Below are 18,521 nucleotides of genomic sequence, written 5' to 3'. Positions count from 1 at the left end.
GCTATACCAAATGGGCAGCAATATAACCACAACCATAAAGCCATGTTGGCCTATCAGAGGCTGGAAAAATATTGGTGGCAGGCCACCTTCACATTTCTCAGCTTATACAACTTCATGTCCCCTCCATCTGAAATGTGAGTGGTGGATGAAAGGAAGAGACACAAGGAGAGAGAGTAAGACATAGACTACATGGACAACTGAATACTGTATTACAACATAACATACAGCAAATTTGTGCAAGGAAATGTTCTTCTTGATATGATAATTAAATGATAGCAGCTGTGTGCACTTTTAAACATTGTGTCACAATTATAGAAGTTGAATTGGGTGTAGCCTACATTCAGTAATAAAAACATAATATTAAATTGACATGTCATTATGCAGTGTAATTAGAAACAAACAGGAAAAAGGGCAGAAACTTTCACTGAATATTTGATCATGAGAGGAGATGAGGAGACTCAAATTATAGCAATAAGAAGAGCCCCTTCTATGACAAAGCCATGAACTGCCTTCATCTAAATAAACACAGGAGGTCATGACTTAAGTGACTTAAAGACTATGAATGACCACAGAAGTGGTTTCTAATTTTAAAATGGATACTCAAGTTTATACTGCTTCATTTTCTTTTTCAGGAGTTTATCACACTTCCATTTTCAAACTGCCATTTCACAATATCAATTACAAAGGTCTATCATATATCAAGTTTCCTTTTTCGTTTCAACATTTGTATGACCTAATGATCCTGAGAAGTAGAATACTTTTACTTGTCAATTTTCTCCTCTAATTTTCAGTCAAATTCTATAAACATTGGTACGTGCAAAAATCCTCATGGCCGATTAATATTGATAGAAATGCAATTATCAGTTGGGACTGGGATGCTCTAATTGTTATGAACACTGTACACCAGAAAAGTACTTGCAATAGTTGTGTGGTAGACCTCTCTAAATTCCTACCTCTGTAAACTGGTAACTTTTGATTAAATTATATAGTTCATTTGGATTTATATTTCAGAAATCCAAATGAAAATAAACGCATTCTTGATGTTTAAGTTGTGCACTCATCTTAAGGTCAGCACCAGGGAGTGTACCCACAGTAAATCCCATGACTGCTAACGGCACAGTACAATATTTCCTCTCTAAAAAGTGGGTGGGGCGCCCTCAAACGCCTCTACAACAGCAACTTCACTTGCTGGCCAAACACTGCAGCCATCTTGCACGGCGTATCGAGAGTGATTAAACTCTGAAATTTGGCTGGTTAGCTTGCTGTAAACTCCGTTATTACTCTACCGAGAGACACACGGTACAATTCTGAAACGGAACAGCTATGATGATGGCATAAACACGCCGGCGACAATGTAACGTTTGACGAAAACATTTCGACTTCGGTTCGATGTTGTTCCGTCTCGTGCACCCCCTGGAATGACAGCTGAAGCCATTGGTACCGCCTTTTAGAATGTGGACCAGCCAATCACAGCTCAACGAAATCCCTGCACGGAGACGTTTAGTTGTTGTGCGCACGCGCATGTCAGTTGGTAAGTACCTCACTCCTCACAAGCTCGCTGGAGTGTGAAGATGGCGGTTGGCTCTGGCCCGCTGGATGAGCCTTTTTTACACACAGAGGCGAATAAAGCGGTAGTTTGCCACCTTGTACAGCCTGTAGAGTCACAGCTGTCGTTCTTGTGTCACAACAACCACTGTGGTAGGCACGAGACAGACGGTAATTACATGGCTATAGTTCCGGGACAAGGGGGTAGCGCGAGCTAATGTCCAGCTGGGACTTGGTCAAGACGATTGCTGAAGCAGGTACGCTGTAACTACTAATGTTGTTTTCCTCTTTGTCTCTGCGAGTTTACACGAAAAGCAAGCGCAAGAGAAAAACAGTAGATGTATGAGAGTCTCGCCCCATCACATTCAAGATTGTTTGTGCTCCTTCTAAACAAGTTGAAGTGCAGGGGGTCTTATCATAGCGAGGTCCCGATGGTTCAACTATGGATGCGTCGACGGCCAGCACGGACTCCACTACGGGACACGACCCCGGCAAAACACTTGTTGTTAGTGGCGCTGTAACTTCTCTCCCTAATCACCAGGGGAAAGTCGGCTCATACTCAGCGCAGACTTTCAATGGGAGCCAAACTATGAACTCTCACAATTCAGGAAGCGCTGCCTCTCTCGAGGCGACGACGGTGTCAAGTGGAATTGGTAACAGCAGCAGCGCTGCGATATCCGTCACAGCTGACAGCAGCGGTGGACCTGTGCTGTCAAAAGGGCTGCCCAGCGCGACTGTGCCGCCGTCGTCAAACAGTGTAATTCAGACGCCTCTCATGAACTCACAGAGTGTTGTCGCTTCAGCTCAGCCTGTGAGTCAGGCAACAGGACCCACTGTGACACTCGTCAGGCCGCCTATGCAAACCGCGGGGTCGGACGCAACTTTGAATGGGAACAATAATGCGGGTCTTGCTGTGGCTGCCAGTACAACAGGTCAGTCAGGTATCACCGTACAACCCCCGATTGTAAACAATAGCCAGCCGCCCAACTCGGTGTCTGTCAGCGCAGGGTCGCACATAATCAAGGCAGAGCCACCCACAACAATAATCCAGTCAGCACCGCAGCCGGCTGTCATTCCCAGCGCGCCCCGGATTCCGGTGACGGTAGCTGCCGGTCCAGGCGGGATCCGAGCCCTGACGCCTCAAATGTTGGCCCCAAGGCTCCCCCAGACCTCCCCGGGACAGCCTAGTATAGGCTTGCATAACATCCAGCTCCCCCCGGGTGAGTGAAGTCAGAACTTTTTACTTGTGTGTGCACAGGCTGTTATTTCCACACTTCACCAGACTGGTTTCATTTTCCATTCGCCCCTGATGAATGATTGTAAAAATAAACACTGGATGATCATGTTCTTATTGAATGTTGGTCATCCAATGCAGAACACATAAAGCAGGGTGTCCTTTTACACTAATCATGTCTAGTGCACACAAGGCTTTAAATAAACACTAAACCACATGTTTGTTGTGATTTATGGTGACCACTCTGAGAACATGAATTGATCATGTTTACACTTCATAGTAGTTTAGCTGTTCATTGTTTCATTTAATAAACAAGCTTTGAATTTCCTCTAACACTTTCATATGAATATATGATCACATTCAATTTGTCAGGGATGGTGCTTGTACGCAGTGAGAGTGGACAGCTGCTGATGATTCCTCAGCAGGCTCTGGCCCAGATGCAGGCCCAGGCACAGGGAGGCATGGCACCTCGGACTGCTACACCAACCACTGTGCCCCCTGGCCAGGTAAGATCACAGTCTGCCTGAGGAATGAAGCAACCATTGTGTCTCACTTTAGTGCAAAGGTCAGTAATTTAGCTCATGCTCAGCTTGTCTTCCTGCCTATAGCTCTATACTGTAGCTCATGTGTAGCTATATCAAATTAGTGTGCTTGCACGTTAGTGTGTTTGATTATAACTCTTCACTTATGCAAAATTCTAAAAGACATACTGATATTTATTTATGTATTTAGGTACAATCAGTAGATGTCTTTTTGGGATTGCACATCATGTCATGCTTTGTGCCTTCCCTCAGGCCCCTGGCAACACCATCATCAGCAGACAAGTGGCTCCCAGCACCATCATCCGTCAGGGCTGTCCAGCTCCAACGTCACTCGCTGCGACCACCACTCTTCACAGAGCTCCTGTCCTTCAGGTAACCTCATGTGATGGCACTGGATCATTTCTGTTTCTCATTGTGTTTCTTGGGCTTGTTGACTTGCACAATCGGCAGGCTGAAGGATGATGTGAAGTGCCTCATTCACTATTTGTAAGTGGTGCAGCATGATGTTAGATTTTAGTAAACCATCATATTACCAGTTTATGTGTGTAAATGACATTGGTAGGATCTTATGTCTGTATCCGTAGAGGATGTGCTATTTGATGCATAGTGTGAATAAATGTTTTTCAGTTGCCTAGGTTTATTGGCAATCCTGAAGTAGATTTGGGACCTAAACTTGAAGAAATTACACTTATATCTAAAAAGACATTCCATAAATGCAACCAGTCAGAGGTCTTGGGAGATAGTGGACTCTGAACAGAATGTCTCATGCTTTTATTAGGTGCAAAATCTATTAGGTGTGCCAAAGCACATCAGTAGATTATAAAGCTGTTGGCAAAACAACAGTCATACCTCTGGAGTGCTTATTTCATTCCTAATATCTTAAAATCAATGCGTTGAAGTTTTTTTTGTTTTTTTTGGAGGGAGAGCACCCAACTGAAATTCAGTGCAGAAGTGCACCTGTTTCCTCTTATGAACCTGGAGTTTGATGCACTTGATTAACTTTGACCCTCACCCCTCTGTGATAACTTGTAAAGCAGCTTTTGAAATGTTTCAACAGCCTAAATGACATCTTATTATGCCAATATATGTCTTCCCAGAGCTCAGTTGGGGCCCCAGTGCCAGGGATAACCCCCAGGACCATCAGCCAAACAGCTGGGACCACAGTTACCTCAGTAACAGTGAGCAAAGTGAGTTGTGCCCAGTTCTATCTGAAGCCCAAGGGATCAGATGAACTGGGTGTCTGCATGTGCTCTAACGGTGTACTGAAGAGTTTAGAGCACTGCATGTGCATACTTAAGTACACAGTTAGAGTATAATAAGAGAAGGCACAGCATGCTGTGATGTACAACGTGGTTATTCACAAATTAAACTTGAATTTGTGCTTAATCTGAATGTTCTGTGTTTTTTGGCAGGAGACAATGGAGAATGTGAAGAAATGTAAGAGCTTCCTGTCTACATTGATCAAGCTGGCATCCACTGGGAAACAGTCAACGGAGACTGCAGCCAGTGTGAGAGAGCTGGTCAAGGACCTGCTGGTGAGTTGTACATACAGGAGACACACATTAAGACACACATTGTCAACTGCTCAAATGTATATTATATATGTTTCATGTTTAATAAGGATATTGACAAATGGATGCTCTAAAAAAACCCCAGCTGGCCTTTACAGATAGAAAACCTTCACCAAAGAGAAACATCATCTGTACCTGCAAACATGACAGCTCTTTATGCCTATGTATTGTTCTAGGAGGGCAAACTGGAAGCTGAGGAATTCACCAGCAGATTATACAAAGAGCTAAACTCCTCACCCCAACCTTACCTTGTGCCTTTCCTCAAGGTAAGAGAACATATTTTCTTTGTTTGTGTTTTGTGTTATCTGTGACCACAGCAATAGAATGTCATCTATCTAAGGGCATTTCTGTAATGTTTGTCCACCTGGTTGTCTTCTGTAGAGAAGCCTCCCAGCTTTGAGGCAGCTCACCCCAGACTCAGCAGCCTTCATCCAGCAGAGTCAACTCCCTCAGCTGGCTTCAGCTCCAGCCTCCTCCACCTCACCCACCCCCAGCACAGTGGTCCTGGCCAGCCCAGCCCCTCGCCTCACTGCTCCAGTCAGCAGGCCCCAGCTCCAGCCAGGAGTTGGCAAACCAGGACAGACCTCCTCATTGGTAAACTAACTAATTAATTACTCAGATGTCAGCTCATTTGAAATCTATAAAATTGAATGGCATTTATATCAAAATTACACAATAGAACATAGAGAATACACTCACTCTGTCACTCTGCTAATAATTCCATAATCTGCTTTTGAAACTTTCCCCTTGCAGGTTCTCCAGCCTCAGCAGCAGAGAGCAATCTTGAGACCTCAGGTAACCTTACCAACAACCCCCATGGTGACTCTCAGGAATCAGGCCCCTGGCCGCATCATGCTGGGACAACAGCAGGTCCAGCTTAAAGAGCTACAACCAGGTGAGGATATCACACCAATCACACCCTCTGTCTGTGCATGTGTCAGCCTTTCTTTGGGTGACCTGTTGTATGTATTTTGATTTTGTGTCTCTGGCAGTTCCTGTGAGACTGGAGGTGCCACCTGTTTCTAAACAAGTCTGTGCTGCAGCTTTGACTCCTGCTCAAAAGAACAAGCTGAAAGAGGCGGGTGGCACTTTCAAGTAAGAACAGCGACAACAGAATTCAGATCATTGTTACCATAAATGAATGACACAGGTTTAAGCATTGGAATCACTTTTGTAACTCCACCAGCAAAATAAACATTCAGGTTTATTTAATCCCATTGCCAGTATACCTTTATAGCTTCAAGAGCTGTATATCTTGATTCAAGATCCGTACTGTTTGGGTTTGCCAGTCGTGTACAGAGTCCTGAAAATATTTGTTCAAGTAAAAACCATTTGACACACCCACACAAGCAAAAGTATCACAGTACAAGTTATTTTGTATTTCAGATTTATTGTGTGCAGACCACAGATCTTCACAAGTCATTTTATATAAGTCCATGTCAAGTTTCATGTCTTTGGTCAAGAGTCTGAGTCAAGTCTTAAGTCTTGTTTTGGATTAATAAGTGTTACATCTGCTGTGCATCAGCTTAGAAATCGCCACTGTGCCACATTATTATATCTGTAGAACTGTTCAATACAGTTATTTTACTTCTCCTTTTTTCCATACATGAAGGTATCAGTAAGATCACTTGAAAATACCACATTTACTAGCCTAACCTACAGTTGTTGCCTGTATCTGTTGTTATCTTGATAATGGACATGTAGCCAACCAATCAAACCAATCATCTTGCTTTTATATGAAGGATGCTGTATATAATTTGTCTTCTCCAGTAGCATAGACACCCAGTACAATACGATAATTCTTAAATGAACATAATCTTTACAGCATAAAGAATTATTGTGACAATAACACAGTAGCAGCCTATTGTTGAATGAAGTAGGGCAAGCTTGTGCACAGAGGTAGCCCTGTGCATCATGTGTAAAGCTCTCTCTCTCTCCCTGCTTCTCAAAAATGAGTATTTCTCAAATAAATAACAATTGGCAGCCTACTGACTTTCACTGGCAGCATTCTATTAAAACAATTCACTATCGGGCATAGCTATAAAATAAACAGCAACCAATGCGGATTAAAGAGAAGAAATAGGCTAATTTCCATCCAAAGAAAGCCATAAGGAGAGGATTCTGTTAATATGTCAGAATCAATCCACCAATCATCTGACTTAGATGCTTATACAGTGTGTAGCCTACATTTATTCTGCAAAGACTGAATACGGTTGTAATACACCATTATTGGAAAATATTTCTGCTGGCTTGTGATGGCTGGCATAGTGTGCACTCACTGGATCTGAGTTATATTAGCAGAACAACCAAACCTTAAAATGAAAAGGTATTTGCCTGATTTCCTCAATTTTTGCACTTATTTCTGCTAAAAGGAGTGTGAAAGGTTACTGTTCCAATAAAACTGCTTTTTTACTCATTTGCATCATGTAACGAGCGACTACACCTTGCTTACTGCATTTATGCTTACAGAGATGATGACGACATCAATGATGTGGCCTCCATGGCTGGAGTGAACCTATCAGAGGAAAGTGCTAATATCCTAGCGACGAATTCTGGACTCGTGGGGGCAGTGACGCATTCCTGTAAAGATGAGGCTTTTCTCTCCTGTGCCATGCTACAGAGGAGAATGCTGGAGATTGGTGAGACACTAACAACATTATTGACAATACAACATCTATCCACCCACCTCCTAAACCCCAAAGGTGTCTCGCTGTTTCTTTTCCAGGCAGGAGATTTGGAGTGACAGACCTGGGGGCGGAGGTGGTGAACTATGTCTCCCACGCTACTCAGCAGCGGCTCCAGAGCCTGCTTGAAAAAGTTTCCCAAGTGGCCCAGCAGAAAAACATCAATTTCAAAGTTTGTTTGCCGCGTCGTTACATAGAAACTAATGTATCTACAATGTTGTTGTTGGCATGCAAATGAAAGATACACCTTACAGTGTTTTGAGTTCACATATATGCAGTCATTTCTCTCCTGAAGTCTTTTGGTCTTTCCCTGGAATAACATTGTAATACTGTGCTCTGTCAGCAGGAGGATGACAATTACGAGCAGAGCAGCGATGTTCGTACTCAGCTCAAATTCTTTGAGCAGCTGGACCAGTTAGAGAAACAGCGGAAAGAGGAGCAGGAGAGGGAGATCCTCCTGAAGGCAGCTAAGGTACCGTGTCATGGACAGGCTTCAAAATAATATGTCCCCAGGATATTTGTGAAATTTAATTCAGTCAAAATTCTATTTGTATAAAAAGCTAATGTGGTAGCTTTGTGCTGAGTTGTGAGTAAAAGTGTGTGGATTCAAATACCTGCTCTTAAATGGAGTGTAAACAAATAGCCCTATAACAGACTGTGAGGTTTTGATGTACTCACAAAAGTTTTATTACTCCAAGGCCGCACTGTGGCATCTGTTGCTGTTTTATAGTTTAATTCCTTCGATTAAATCAAGCCCTATTTGTTAATAGATGCTGATTTGTCCTCCATGCCCCACAGCTATTCTCTTCTCCAGACGCACATTATAGTCTATATGGTTTGACAAAAGGTCGCCTACGATTGATTTTGACTCACCATCAGGGAGCCTGTTAGGATGAAAGTCAAACACTGTGTAACAAATGTACTGTGTGATATATCAAATGGCACAGGGGACAAGATTGCAACACCAAATTAGATTCTAGCAGGTATGTGACATTAAGAATAAAGTGATGCATGCATTTAATAAGCCATCTGGACATAACAAAGAAGAAGTAAATAGGTTTCTATTCAACTGTTGGGTCGTGTAAATATTGTTTAGCTCTAGATGTAAGTATTGATGGATATGGGACTATTCAGGGGACTTCAGGCTGAGCTAAAACAAAGAGCTGATGTACAATCTGCTTTTCAAACTCAGAAACCTTTCCATTTGATTGTAGTTTGCAGATACTGATGCTGACTTCATTCATATTCATCACCTGCCAATTCCACAGTATCTCCAGTCCTATACATCCTGGGCTTTGGTCTTTTTTTTTTGCCGACATCACTTATTCATGTGTCTTGCTTTTGGCCTTGCAGTCTCGAGCTCGGCAAGAGGACCCAGAGCAGCTGCGTCTGAAACAGAAGGCGAAAGAGGTAGGATGAGAGGAATAGGACAGTCAGCTAGCCTCTGTTTGTTTATCAACTGTGTGCTCAGTTTCCATGTTGGTATGTTTTCATTGTCCAGATGCAGCAGCAGGAGCTGGCTCAGATGAGGCAAAGGGAGGCTAACCTGACGGCTCTGGCAGCCATCGGTCCGAGGAAGAAGAGGAAGATTCTGGATTCTCCATCCTCCTCTGCTGCAGCTGAGGTAACACTAATCACAGTAAATTCCCCATATAGTGATGTTTAACCTGGGATAGCTGTCAAGTATAACCTCTGTCATAAAGTCGCTGTCAGTCATCTGTGCTGTTCGCGTACCTGGAGAAAATACATAACATAATGAGGCCGCTCGTGGGCTGTGGCAGAGCCCTGCTCTCATGCGCAGTGTTCGCTGACTCTTGTAATTACAGATCACATTTAAAAACGGTAGCTGTCACACTCAGTCAATACAATGAGGTGAACCTGCACTCACCGTGCTGCAGCTGCTGCTTATGCTCTGTTCTACCTGCCATACATCACTGTTATCGTATGAGTTAATTCATTTCTGCTCTCACCACAAATCCCTGTCTTTTCAAGATTTTTGATCCCCTCGGTAATGGTGTTCTTCACCTTGGTCTTTCTATATATATACTCCATCCATGTGTTGGGTTCTGCTCTGTTTAGTGTTAGTGTGTGGGGATTTGTTTTTCTCCACATTGCTGTTTGGATACACAGGGGAGTGTCAACAAGAGCAGAGTCTGCTCTGTGAAATAAAGCCATGTTTCTACCAAGCATTGCGGTCTGGTTCAGTTCAGTTTGTTGCACATTGTTTTGCATTTCCATTGTAAATATTTGTGCATGGTACCAGTACGTTTCCATCCTGTTTTTTAAATTTCCCCATTATCTGTTCAGGTTCCTAGCACACTGATCCAGTTCTTAAAGGTGGAGCTAGAAACACTGCAGTCTGTTGATTGGTCAGAACAGAGCAAATACATTGTCTGTGCTCAGATGTAGGATTTCCCACACTCTCCTGTTGTCGAAACGACCATATTCAAAAAGAAAGAACACAAAACTTTTCATGTCTCCATTGGTGTTCTTGTTGTTATAAGAGTAGTATCGCTGTGTGTGTGTAGCGAGTGTGTGGTTGAACAAGTCAGTAGCAGAAAAAGTGGTGAATGCAAACAGAGCAGAGGACAGCGTTAGCAGTAATTTGTCAATCTTGCAGTAAATGTACAGTGTAGGTTACATTGTGTCAGTTAATAAATGCTGCAAGGTTCACAAGAACAAGAATAAAAGATTCTATCTATCTATCTATCTATCTATCTATCTATCTATCTATCTATCTATCTATCTATCTATCTATCTATCTATCTATCTATCTATCTATCTATCTTGCAGTGAATGGTAAGTGTCAAAGGTGTTACCTCATTAAACAGACACACATGGGTGTGGAATAACACATACTAACAACACAGTGTTGTACTTCAGAGGGTTTGTAGTTGTTTTGACAAAATATGAAAACTGTAGTGTATATGTACGCCATGTATGTCTTACACATATATGCGTATAGATATGATGTTCACCATATATACACATATGCCAGATATAATTTATAATACAGCAAAATTCATTTGTCTGATATTTTGCAAGATATACACTCATATAATAAATCTGTCTGCGTAAATGTAATGTAATGATTTAGTCATTTTCTTTCACATGTGACATTAATGTAGCATCAAAATATGTCACAATAGATGTTGTTGAATGAATATAAAAGCTTTGATATTTTCTAGTGGACAAATAACTGTAACTCTTTTTTATCAGATAGTGTATACTGAACAGTATTCAACAGGCCCCCCCTCCTTCAAGTCAGATTTTTTTTATTTTATTTTTTCTGCTGTCAATTGGAGCCTTGCCATTTTACAGTTTAAGGCCATTCCAATTTGGCCTTGGGTTACTCCCTGTTGCTGTGGCACAAAAGCATGGAGGGATGTAGAGACAAAAATCGAGAGAGAGAGAGAGAGAGAGAGAGAGAGAGAGAGAGAGAGAGAGAGAGAGAGAGAGAGAGAGAGAGAGAGAGAGAGAGAGAGAGAGAGAGAGAGAGAGAGAGAGAGAGAGAGAGAGAGAGAGAGAGAGAGAGAGATTGGTGGATAGGTAACTGGCTTATACTAGAGACAGGCCATTATTTCTAATTCCCTCTGTATGATAAGCATATTGGCTCATATTTTAGTATGAAGCCTGTTGCCTGTTTAACTTTTGTTACTGTACTGTATTATACTGTTAATAAAGCTGAACCCTTCTTTTATGCATTTCAAACTAAAAGCCCTCGAGTGTTTTCACTGAACAGAATCCCTTAATTTCTTAACAAGGTCTGTATTGTGAAATGTGTCCGACCATATTGTGGAACATTCAGTGACTTCCATTAATGTACTGCAAATGTGTCTACTGCCATCTTGTAGACCTTGTGCATTACTACAAAATACAGTTTGATGAAGACATTTACACACATAACACTTGCAGATTTGTAATCCAATATATGATTATATCATTGGATTTATTAAAGTAACCTAAATGTACATCATGCTTAGCTCGAACCCATATTTTGTAACAGGCACTGAGTGTTTATCCTATGCAGCACTCTCTGGGGAAGCCAGTGTGTGCCAAAAACTACAGTTCCTCGAATGGCCACTTGACGCTGACTCCATAAGCAAGTCAATCCCCATAGACCCCCAATTTAAAATGGCCAACTGTACAACAGAAGTAAACATGTTTACAGCCTGGTACAGAAAATTGTTTCGGTTGCTATAGCTAATTTCCCCATTCATGACAACTGTGCAGAGGATGGATTTCTATATAACTTGCTTGTATAAATTAATGTATACTACAACTTGGAACTTGAGGTTTTCCATTTTATGCTACTTAATATGTCCACTTCATTCATTTCAGAGGGAAATATTGCTCTTTTTACTCCTCTAGATCTATTTAACAGCTTTAGTTACTACTTACTTTTAAGATTATGATTTTACATAATAAAACACAGGATTGGCTTATAAAATACAATAACTTGTTAAATATTAACTAACTTTTGACCATGGATTATCAGCAGTACCATCAAAGAGAGACTTCAAAGTTATCAAATATGTATATAAAGTAGTTAAAAGTAGCTCCACCTTGACCAAGGGCAGCAGTAGATGCTGTTTAAGCAATGGTGCATTAGTGTTAACAATTTAATAGTAAAATATATAATGAAGTATTAGTCACAGTAGCCATTTTTCTGCAGAATAAGTACTTTTACTTTTGGTATTGTTTGTACAGTTAGCTAATAATACTTGTCCTTATATTAATGTAGGATTTTGAATGTAGGACTTCTCCTGGTAGTGGTTAAAATTGCTTTATTGGTGCTTTCATGTAAGTCAAAGATCTTAATACTGTTTCTCTGCTGGGGTTTACTCATCAGGCCTCTCCTCCTGTAAATCACAAATATCACATACCTCTCCCCTCTCTCACCCGTCTTATTTTGCAGGGATCAGGATCAGGTCCCTCTCTGTCTGGTGGGGCTGGTTCGTCGGGCTCCAGACCCACACGGCAGCGCATCACGCGCGTCAATCTCAGGGACCTGCTCTTCTGTTTGGAGAATGAGAGATTTACCAGTCGCTCCCATTTCCTCTACAAGGGCTTTCTCAAATAGGCTTGATGTCAAAGAGGAGAGGAGGAGGAGAGAGGAGGGGGGAGGGTGAAGTGTGTGAAGAGAGCCCCCACTCCCATCACAGAGAGAGCATAAGAGACTCTTAAAAATGAAGAGGAGGAGAGCAGCAACTTGGCACATTTCAAGGTCTTTCAGATATACTGTACATGAACCTGAGGTACAGCAGTAGCCATATTGGATGGTCTCTCTACCTCTCTCCTCAAATAATACGTATTTTCTTTCAGAGCAGTCATGGATTAATGGCCCTTTATTTATCCTGTACAACTTCTTTTTCAAGAACGTGCAGAAGTGGATTAAATCTTTTATGAGGAAGGGTTTTTGTACAAATGACTAATTGTACACTTGTGTACTGTCACACAGTATAGTTTATTTTCTGATTATTTGTGTGTGCATTAGGCTTTGAGGCAATGGAAATCAACATGTTTGTTTTAATAGATCACCAATTCATTTGACTGAGCAATGATTTTATTTTTATTTTGTCAGCTGAGATAGTGTGAACTTCAGACTGTGTAACCTACTGAGTTGCCTTCCTGACTATGAATAAGCCATATAGCCATCCTGAAGTAATTAACCCTTCTGTAACTTATGAAGCAGTAGCTGACTCTGTATTTGTCATCTCCATACCTTATTTGATTTGTTTTTCAGCGTATTTATTTACTAAACTCGAGCTTAAATTAATGTCTAGTTATTTATTTAATTTCATGTGACACCTCAGTTGTTTTGTGTAGCTTAAATTCAAAGTGTGCATTTACCTGCATTGGATATGTTAAACATCTGTTTGGACATTTTGTTGGGTGTATAGTTTTCAGTGTGTGAGAAGAAGCATGTTTTTTTTTTTTTTTTTTAAATCATTTTACCATGTATTGATTTCTAAAACTTAAACAGTTTTCTGAAGGAGTTTAACCTGTATTTCTATACCAAACATACATCTACTGGAAACCGATTTCTATTTTTGTAGCTGACCACCAACAAACATTTTTACCCTTTTAATAGTGACTGACTGTCCTCCAGCTTGACTAACTGGAGTTTCTTCCTGTACATTTGTAAATGTTACACCTTAAGTTTTACACACAGTTTTGTATAGAATGGAGAATTTACCCATACAGCATAAAGAAAAACACATTTTCTCTATTGAAAAGTTTGAATAAATAATGATTTTTCAGTAACTGGTTTGCCTCGGTGTCCCTTTCAGCAGCAGCTTTTTTTGGTATTTCATTGTATTGCACAAGGGGGCAGCATTGTGTTGTTAAACATCTGCATGTGCGCTGCATGTGGCACTGAGGATACTGAGGCTTTGTACATGAATGAGCTGAATGCCTGTAATTCCTTCTTACTCTACCTGTTCACAGATAATTCCACTTAATCCTCTAACATCTGTAAAGCCACATGTTGTACACAGTGGGTGTCCCCCGGGTCTATATAGGCATATATTGAGCACAAATCCCATGAGCAGAACCCACAGAATGAAACACACACACACACACACACACATACACACACACACACACACACACACACACACACACACACACAGTATACTACCAGTCCGTGCTGTTCTTTGTTGGGGCTGTCTTGTACGAGTCCGTCTCCATTATCAGCCTAACACACGGTGCATTGGCAACAGCTGCAACATCAGCTGCTAACATTCACCACAAGCATGGGCTGGAAATAATTAGGTCATTCTGCCACTGGGACAGTAGCCTGATGTTACAATGATTGGGAGCAGCTTTTGCATCTGCATCAACCAAAGAGGAACAATAAGTGTGTATTTGGAGCTATCAGTGGTAACGAGTTAGCTTCATTTGCCACCGTGAAAGTACATCTGGGAGCCACTAGGTGGCAATAGCTCATTTTACCAAACTACGGGAATCTCTTAAAGCTCACATGGGCTAAAGCTGCAGCTTCAGGTTCTTCTTCATACTTCATATTACTCGGATACATTTTATTATTCACATGTTCACGTCTTGCTCTGCTTGACACCCACAGTACAGACTAACAGGCCAATGTGTCAGGCACTCCCGTTTTGCATAACATTTGGCTGAGGGAAAAACAGAATCTGGAGTGTTGGATAATATTGCAGCATTGTGCTGTTGTGATGAAGTGGAGCCAGCTAAAAGCCAGGCTTTCAGTTGGGAGTACTGAACCTGACTGACAGTCCCTCATGGCATCTCTGTCTGGTGGCGGTGGTGATTCAGGTAAGGCCTCGCCCCTTGCGCCTCAGCCCAATCCAATATTTTTCCTGGTAATCCCCCTTCCACTCCTCAACACTGCTGCTCTTTCAGAGTTAAGTCCACATAAGCTCCCACTTGAGTGCCAGAGGCAGAGCAACAACAGGGATGGTGCGGTTGCCTAGCGACATCTCTGTCACTGCACCTGAGGGTGTTGGGTAAACACCCTGAGCCTGCCAGAGGGAAGAAGAGCGGTAACATCACTGCTTCCTTCCGTGACATTTATTAAAGAGGCCTGTTATTAATTTGTTACATTCAGTGTTGTCATTTTCGCTTTCACCCCAGGGTGAGATTATATAATAAACCATATCTAAAGCAAGTTTATTTGTGTGTTTGTGTGTGTTTAGGCACACTCACGCCTCTGACTCTTCATCTGTACTTAGCTACGGGTGCTTTTGTCTGATTCCAAGATGGGATTTGACTGCTCTGATAGTGCTTCTCAGCAGGGTGTTTCTCTTGCACTTTTTTGATAAGTCACCAGTCTGAAATTCTTTGCTTGTTTACGCTCACAGAGGGGCTCAGTTTTAATGATGGTTAGAGGCCGATGAATGCTCCCCCAGCCCCCATTACTTGCATGAATTGGACAGCTATGAAAATCTGTATTAAGGTAAGACCCCTATAGCTCGATGAATAAGAGGGTTGTGATATTTTTTAATCACTGACACTGACATGTTGCAAACCAGTGAATTGAAAATTCCATTCGAAATTCCACCGTATTCGTCCTGTGAGACAAATGCAATACTAATAGTTAATTAATTTTATCCTTTTCAGTGCCTCCTTGCATATTGTTGATTAAGCTTTGAGCTTATGAATAAAACTCTCTCCTAGGAGGGACATGAGAATGTGATTTGGAGGAACTGATGTGGCACACTGTGATCCAGTCGCTGCACTTTATCATCCATTAAGATGCACAAATGCAGCAGCCTATGACCACTTTTATCCTGAAATGAAAGTGAATGATTTTCCAGAGGAATCAGACCCTGACATATAACATGCAACAACAGTTCATTAGCTTACCCCCCACCCCCACAAGTCCATTTCCTGTGCGTCCATGCCCTTGTTCCACCCAGGTTAATGCTGACTTTAGGACTCTTTTGTTACGGGGTCGACCGGGGCACTCTGCTTTAGCCCGGAGATACTATAATAAGACCAGTGTTTATGACCGGTGCTGAAATGGGTTTGTAAGCGCGGCTGAACCTGTGAGGTATTGATGTGGGGTTAATAGTCTGTTGGCCTCTTTAATGGAGCTGAATCAGGTCAAGCAGCAGGCTGTGTCAGCCCACAGGAGAGAAACATCTCCATTTACTGCAAAGTCATCTCCTATATGAGGCCGGACAGGCTCCAAAATGTGGTGAGTGCACACACCTGTGGTTCACACAGAAGAAACGTGTGCATGCACATGAACACACACTCAGACACACACACACCGGAACAAACAAGCTAAGGTGCCAGACTGAATGATACAGGCTGATCTGAAAGTCAAAACGTCTCTTTGCATTTTAACTCCGATCTCAGATTCTCTTGTCTTATCTCTCATCTTTGTTGTATATTGATCTTACTGTGAGCCTCAAGACTTTGACAACTTGCTTGACAAATGGAAGTGTCCGTTGTCCATTGTCCATACCCTGAAAGAACAAAAGTAACAGTCTTCAGCCACACAAGCGGCCTGTGAGACCGAACGTAGGCACAGCAGCGCTTTGAGGTAAATGCTAATCCTAAATTCTCCTGAAAAACAAACCACGTCAAATAAAATATCTGCAAATTTAGGAGAAAACAAACGAAAACAACAAAAAGGAATATAAATGACCAGGAGAAGCCTTCAGACCAAGAAATTCGCCTCACCTTGACGCACCTTTTAAGATTCAGGAAGACAAAAATGAATTATGTATGAAAAGTGTCATCTCTTTAGTGGGTAATCACCATGAAACATATGTAAATGATGCTCTTGAAGTGGAAAAATTTGTTTTTACACATAAGACACACACATTTAAGAACAGAGTCATCAAGCTGTGACTAATCAGCTTACACTGGGCACATGGCCAGATAGGCTGTCGTTCCTCCCCGTCGTGTTGCTGTAATATCATCATTACATTTACAAGACTAATTCTGTTACACACGTGTGGTGGTCAATTATTTATTTATACTAATGACTGCGCTATACATCCATTATTCATGGTAAGTGTTGGTCTGTCTTCCTGGAGTGATGCTGACAGAGGGAAGCGGGAGGGGGCAGATGAGAATGGAAGCTTGATTGTAGCCTAAAGGACACCAGAGACTGACTTGGCTGCAAAGAAATCATCTTCTACCATTTCGAGATGTAGCCAGTGTGCCGGGGAAGGCTCTTAACCTGTGGCTAAGGTGAAGAATTACATCCAGTTGATTAGAGCAGCCGCTCTGCATGCAGCTCAAATTTCCAACTGCACTCTAGCATGTAATCACACAGAGAAGTCAGTCCCGACAGAGCTGCTCTGCAGCAGCACAGGTTTCACGGACTTGAGCTGAGGATGTCAACAAATAACACCGGGGCAATACATCAATGCATCGTTTGTGGTGATTATATAAAAAGTGTTCCTGAATACGACAAGTGTGTTTGGACAGTGTGACCCTTTACATAAGCAACAGCAGCAATACTACAACGTGAACATGCTCAGTAGCAAGTGCAAATGCCAATAAAAGTCCATTTAAAGCATGTAAAAGGTGCTTCACTGATTTAGTACTGCACCGACATAAAGCTGGGGTACTCATAAGAGACATATTAAGAATGAAGATAAGAGTGATGAAAGCTGAGATATCCTCACCTTGACTCTCTAATATTGGTCTGGCTCCAAAAATAATCGAGCCTACATTTCCTTTCACTAGACCCGTCCATGGCAGAGAGCCACAGAAGTTATTAACCAACTTGTTTTCACTGGCTGAGTAGTACTGAGTAAACTAAATAATCCTCTGCATAAGTAAACTGAACCTTCATGGGTAAAATAGATGAAGTGCCCCCTTTAGAATGAAGTATAAGAAGCAAAATATACCAATAAAAGCCCTCATACATCTTTTCAGTGTTATAAATTATTGATACATTGACTGGTAAGGAGCTCAGTTATTTCCCACACATTAAGAAATAAACCAGTCCTCTGATGCTGGAATAATAGAGGCTGACCCCACGTCACTGTGTCAGTGACTGTGTGATGATTTGAATAAATATAGGAATTATATTTATATATATCTAGGAACTGAATGGCAATCCACTCAACAGTTGTCAATATGTTACATTCGAAACCAAAAGCCTCATACGGTGCTAGAGGAAAAGTCAGGGGATCATCAGTGTCATTGGGGTTCATCCTGAAGGGACCATGAAAACCTGTGCAAAGATTTTAGGACAAATCAAAGTAATACATTTCTAAAAGCCAAGGCCACAAGATAAGGAAATAATGCTGGACACATCTTACAGTATATAAGACATTATGACATATGACGGTACAAAAAGTAAATAGGTGTAAAGAATAAAATGAAACATGGCTGAATTCCATTCAGTTGCTTCAGTTCCAGGGTCCTGGCACTCTGCTGGCTAGCTCACTGTCACACTGTCATGGCTTACTGAGACAGCTGAGTAGATCAGTATGTG

At 41.7% G+C, this 18,521-nt stretch overlaps 1 protein-coding gene across 2 annotated transcripts; it reads left to right on the top strand.

Annotated features, from left to right (window-relative positions):
• The first annotated feature begins 1,549 nt into the window (after positions 1 to 1,549).
• taf4a (TAF4A RNA polymerase II, TATA box binding protein (TBP)-associated factor) lies at positions 1,550 to 13,841 on the top strand. 2 transcript variants are annotated; one of them, XM_070959593.1, is made up of 15 exons: positions 1,550 to 2,765; positions 3,152 to 3,285; positions 3,574 to 3,693; positions 4,419 to 4,508; positions 4,734 to 4,856; positions 5,069 to 5,158; positions 5,274 to 5,486; positions 5,646 to 5,787; positions 5,885 to 5,987; positions 7,362 to 7,531; positions 7,618 to 7,748; positions 7,920 to 8,048; positions 8,930 to 8,986; positions 9,078 to 9,200; positions 12,495 to 13,841. In XM_070959593.1, exons 1-15 carry the CDS (start codon positions 1,988 to 1,990, stop codon positions 12,657 to 12,659), a joined length of 2,568 nt encoding a protein of 855 aa, XP_070815694.1. In that variant the 5' UTR covers positions 1,550 to 1,987; the 3' UTR covers positions 12,660 to 13,841. The 2 variants fall into 2 exon arrangements, with proteins under 2 accessions (XP_070815694.1, XP_070815695.1); XM_070959594.1 differs by having other exon boundaries at positions 1,875 to 2,765; positions 7,923 to 8,048; positions 12,495 to 13,840.
• Positions 13,842 to 18,521: the final 4,680 nt, after the last annotated feature.

Source organism: Chaetodon trifascialis, chromosome 3 (assembly GCF_039877785.1).
Source record: "Chaetodon trifascialis isolate fChaTrf1 chromosome 3, fChaTrf1.hap1, whole genome shotgun sequence".
Lineage (NCBI taxonomy): Eukaryota > Metazoa > Chordata > Actinopteri > Chaetodontiformes > Chaetodontidae > Chaetodon > Chaetodon trifascialis.
The sequence above is the reverse complement of the archived record's forward strand: the minus strand, read 5'-3'. Positions and strand labels throughout refer to the sequence as shown.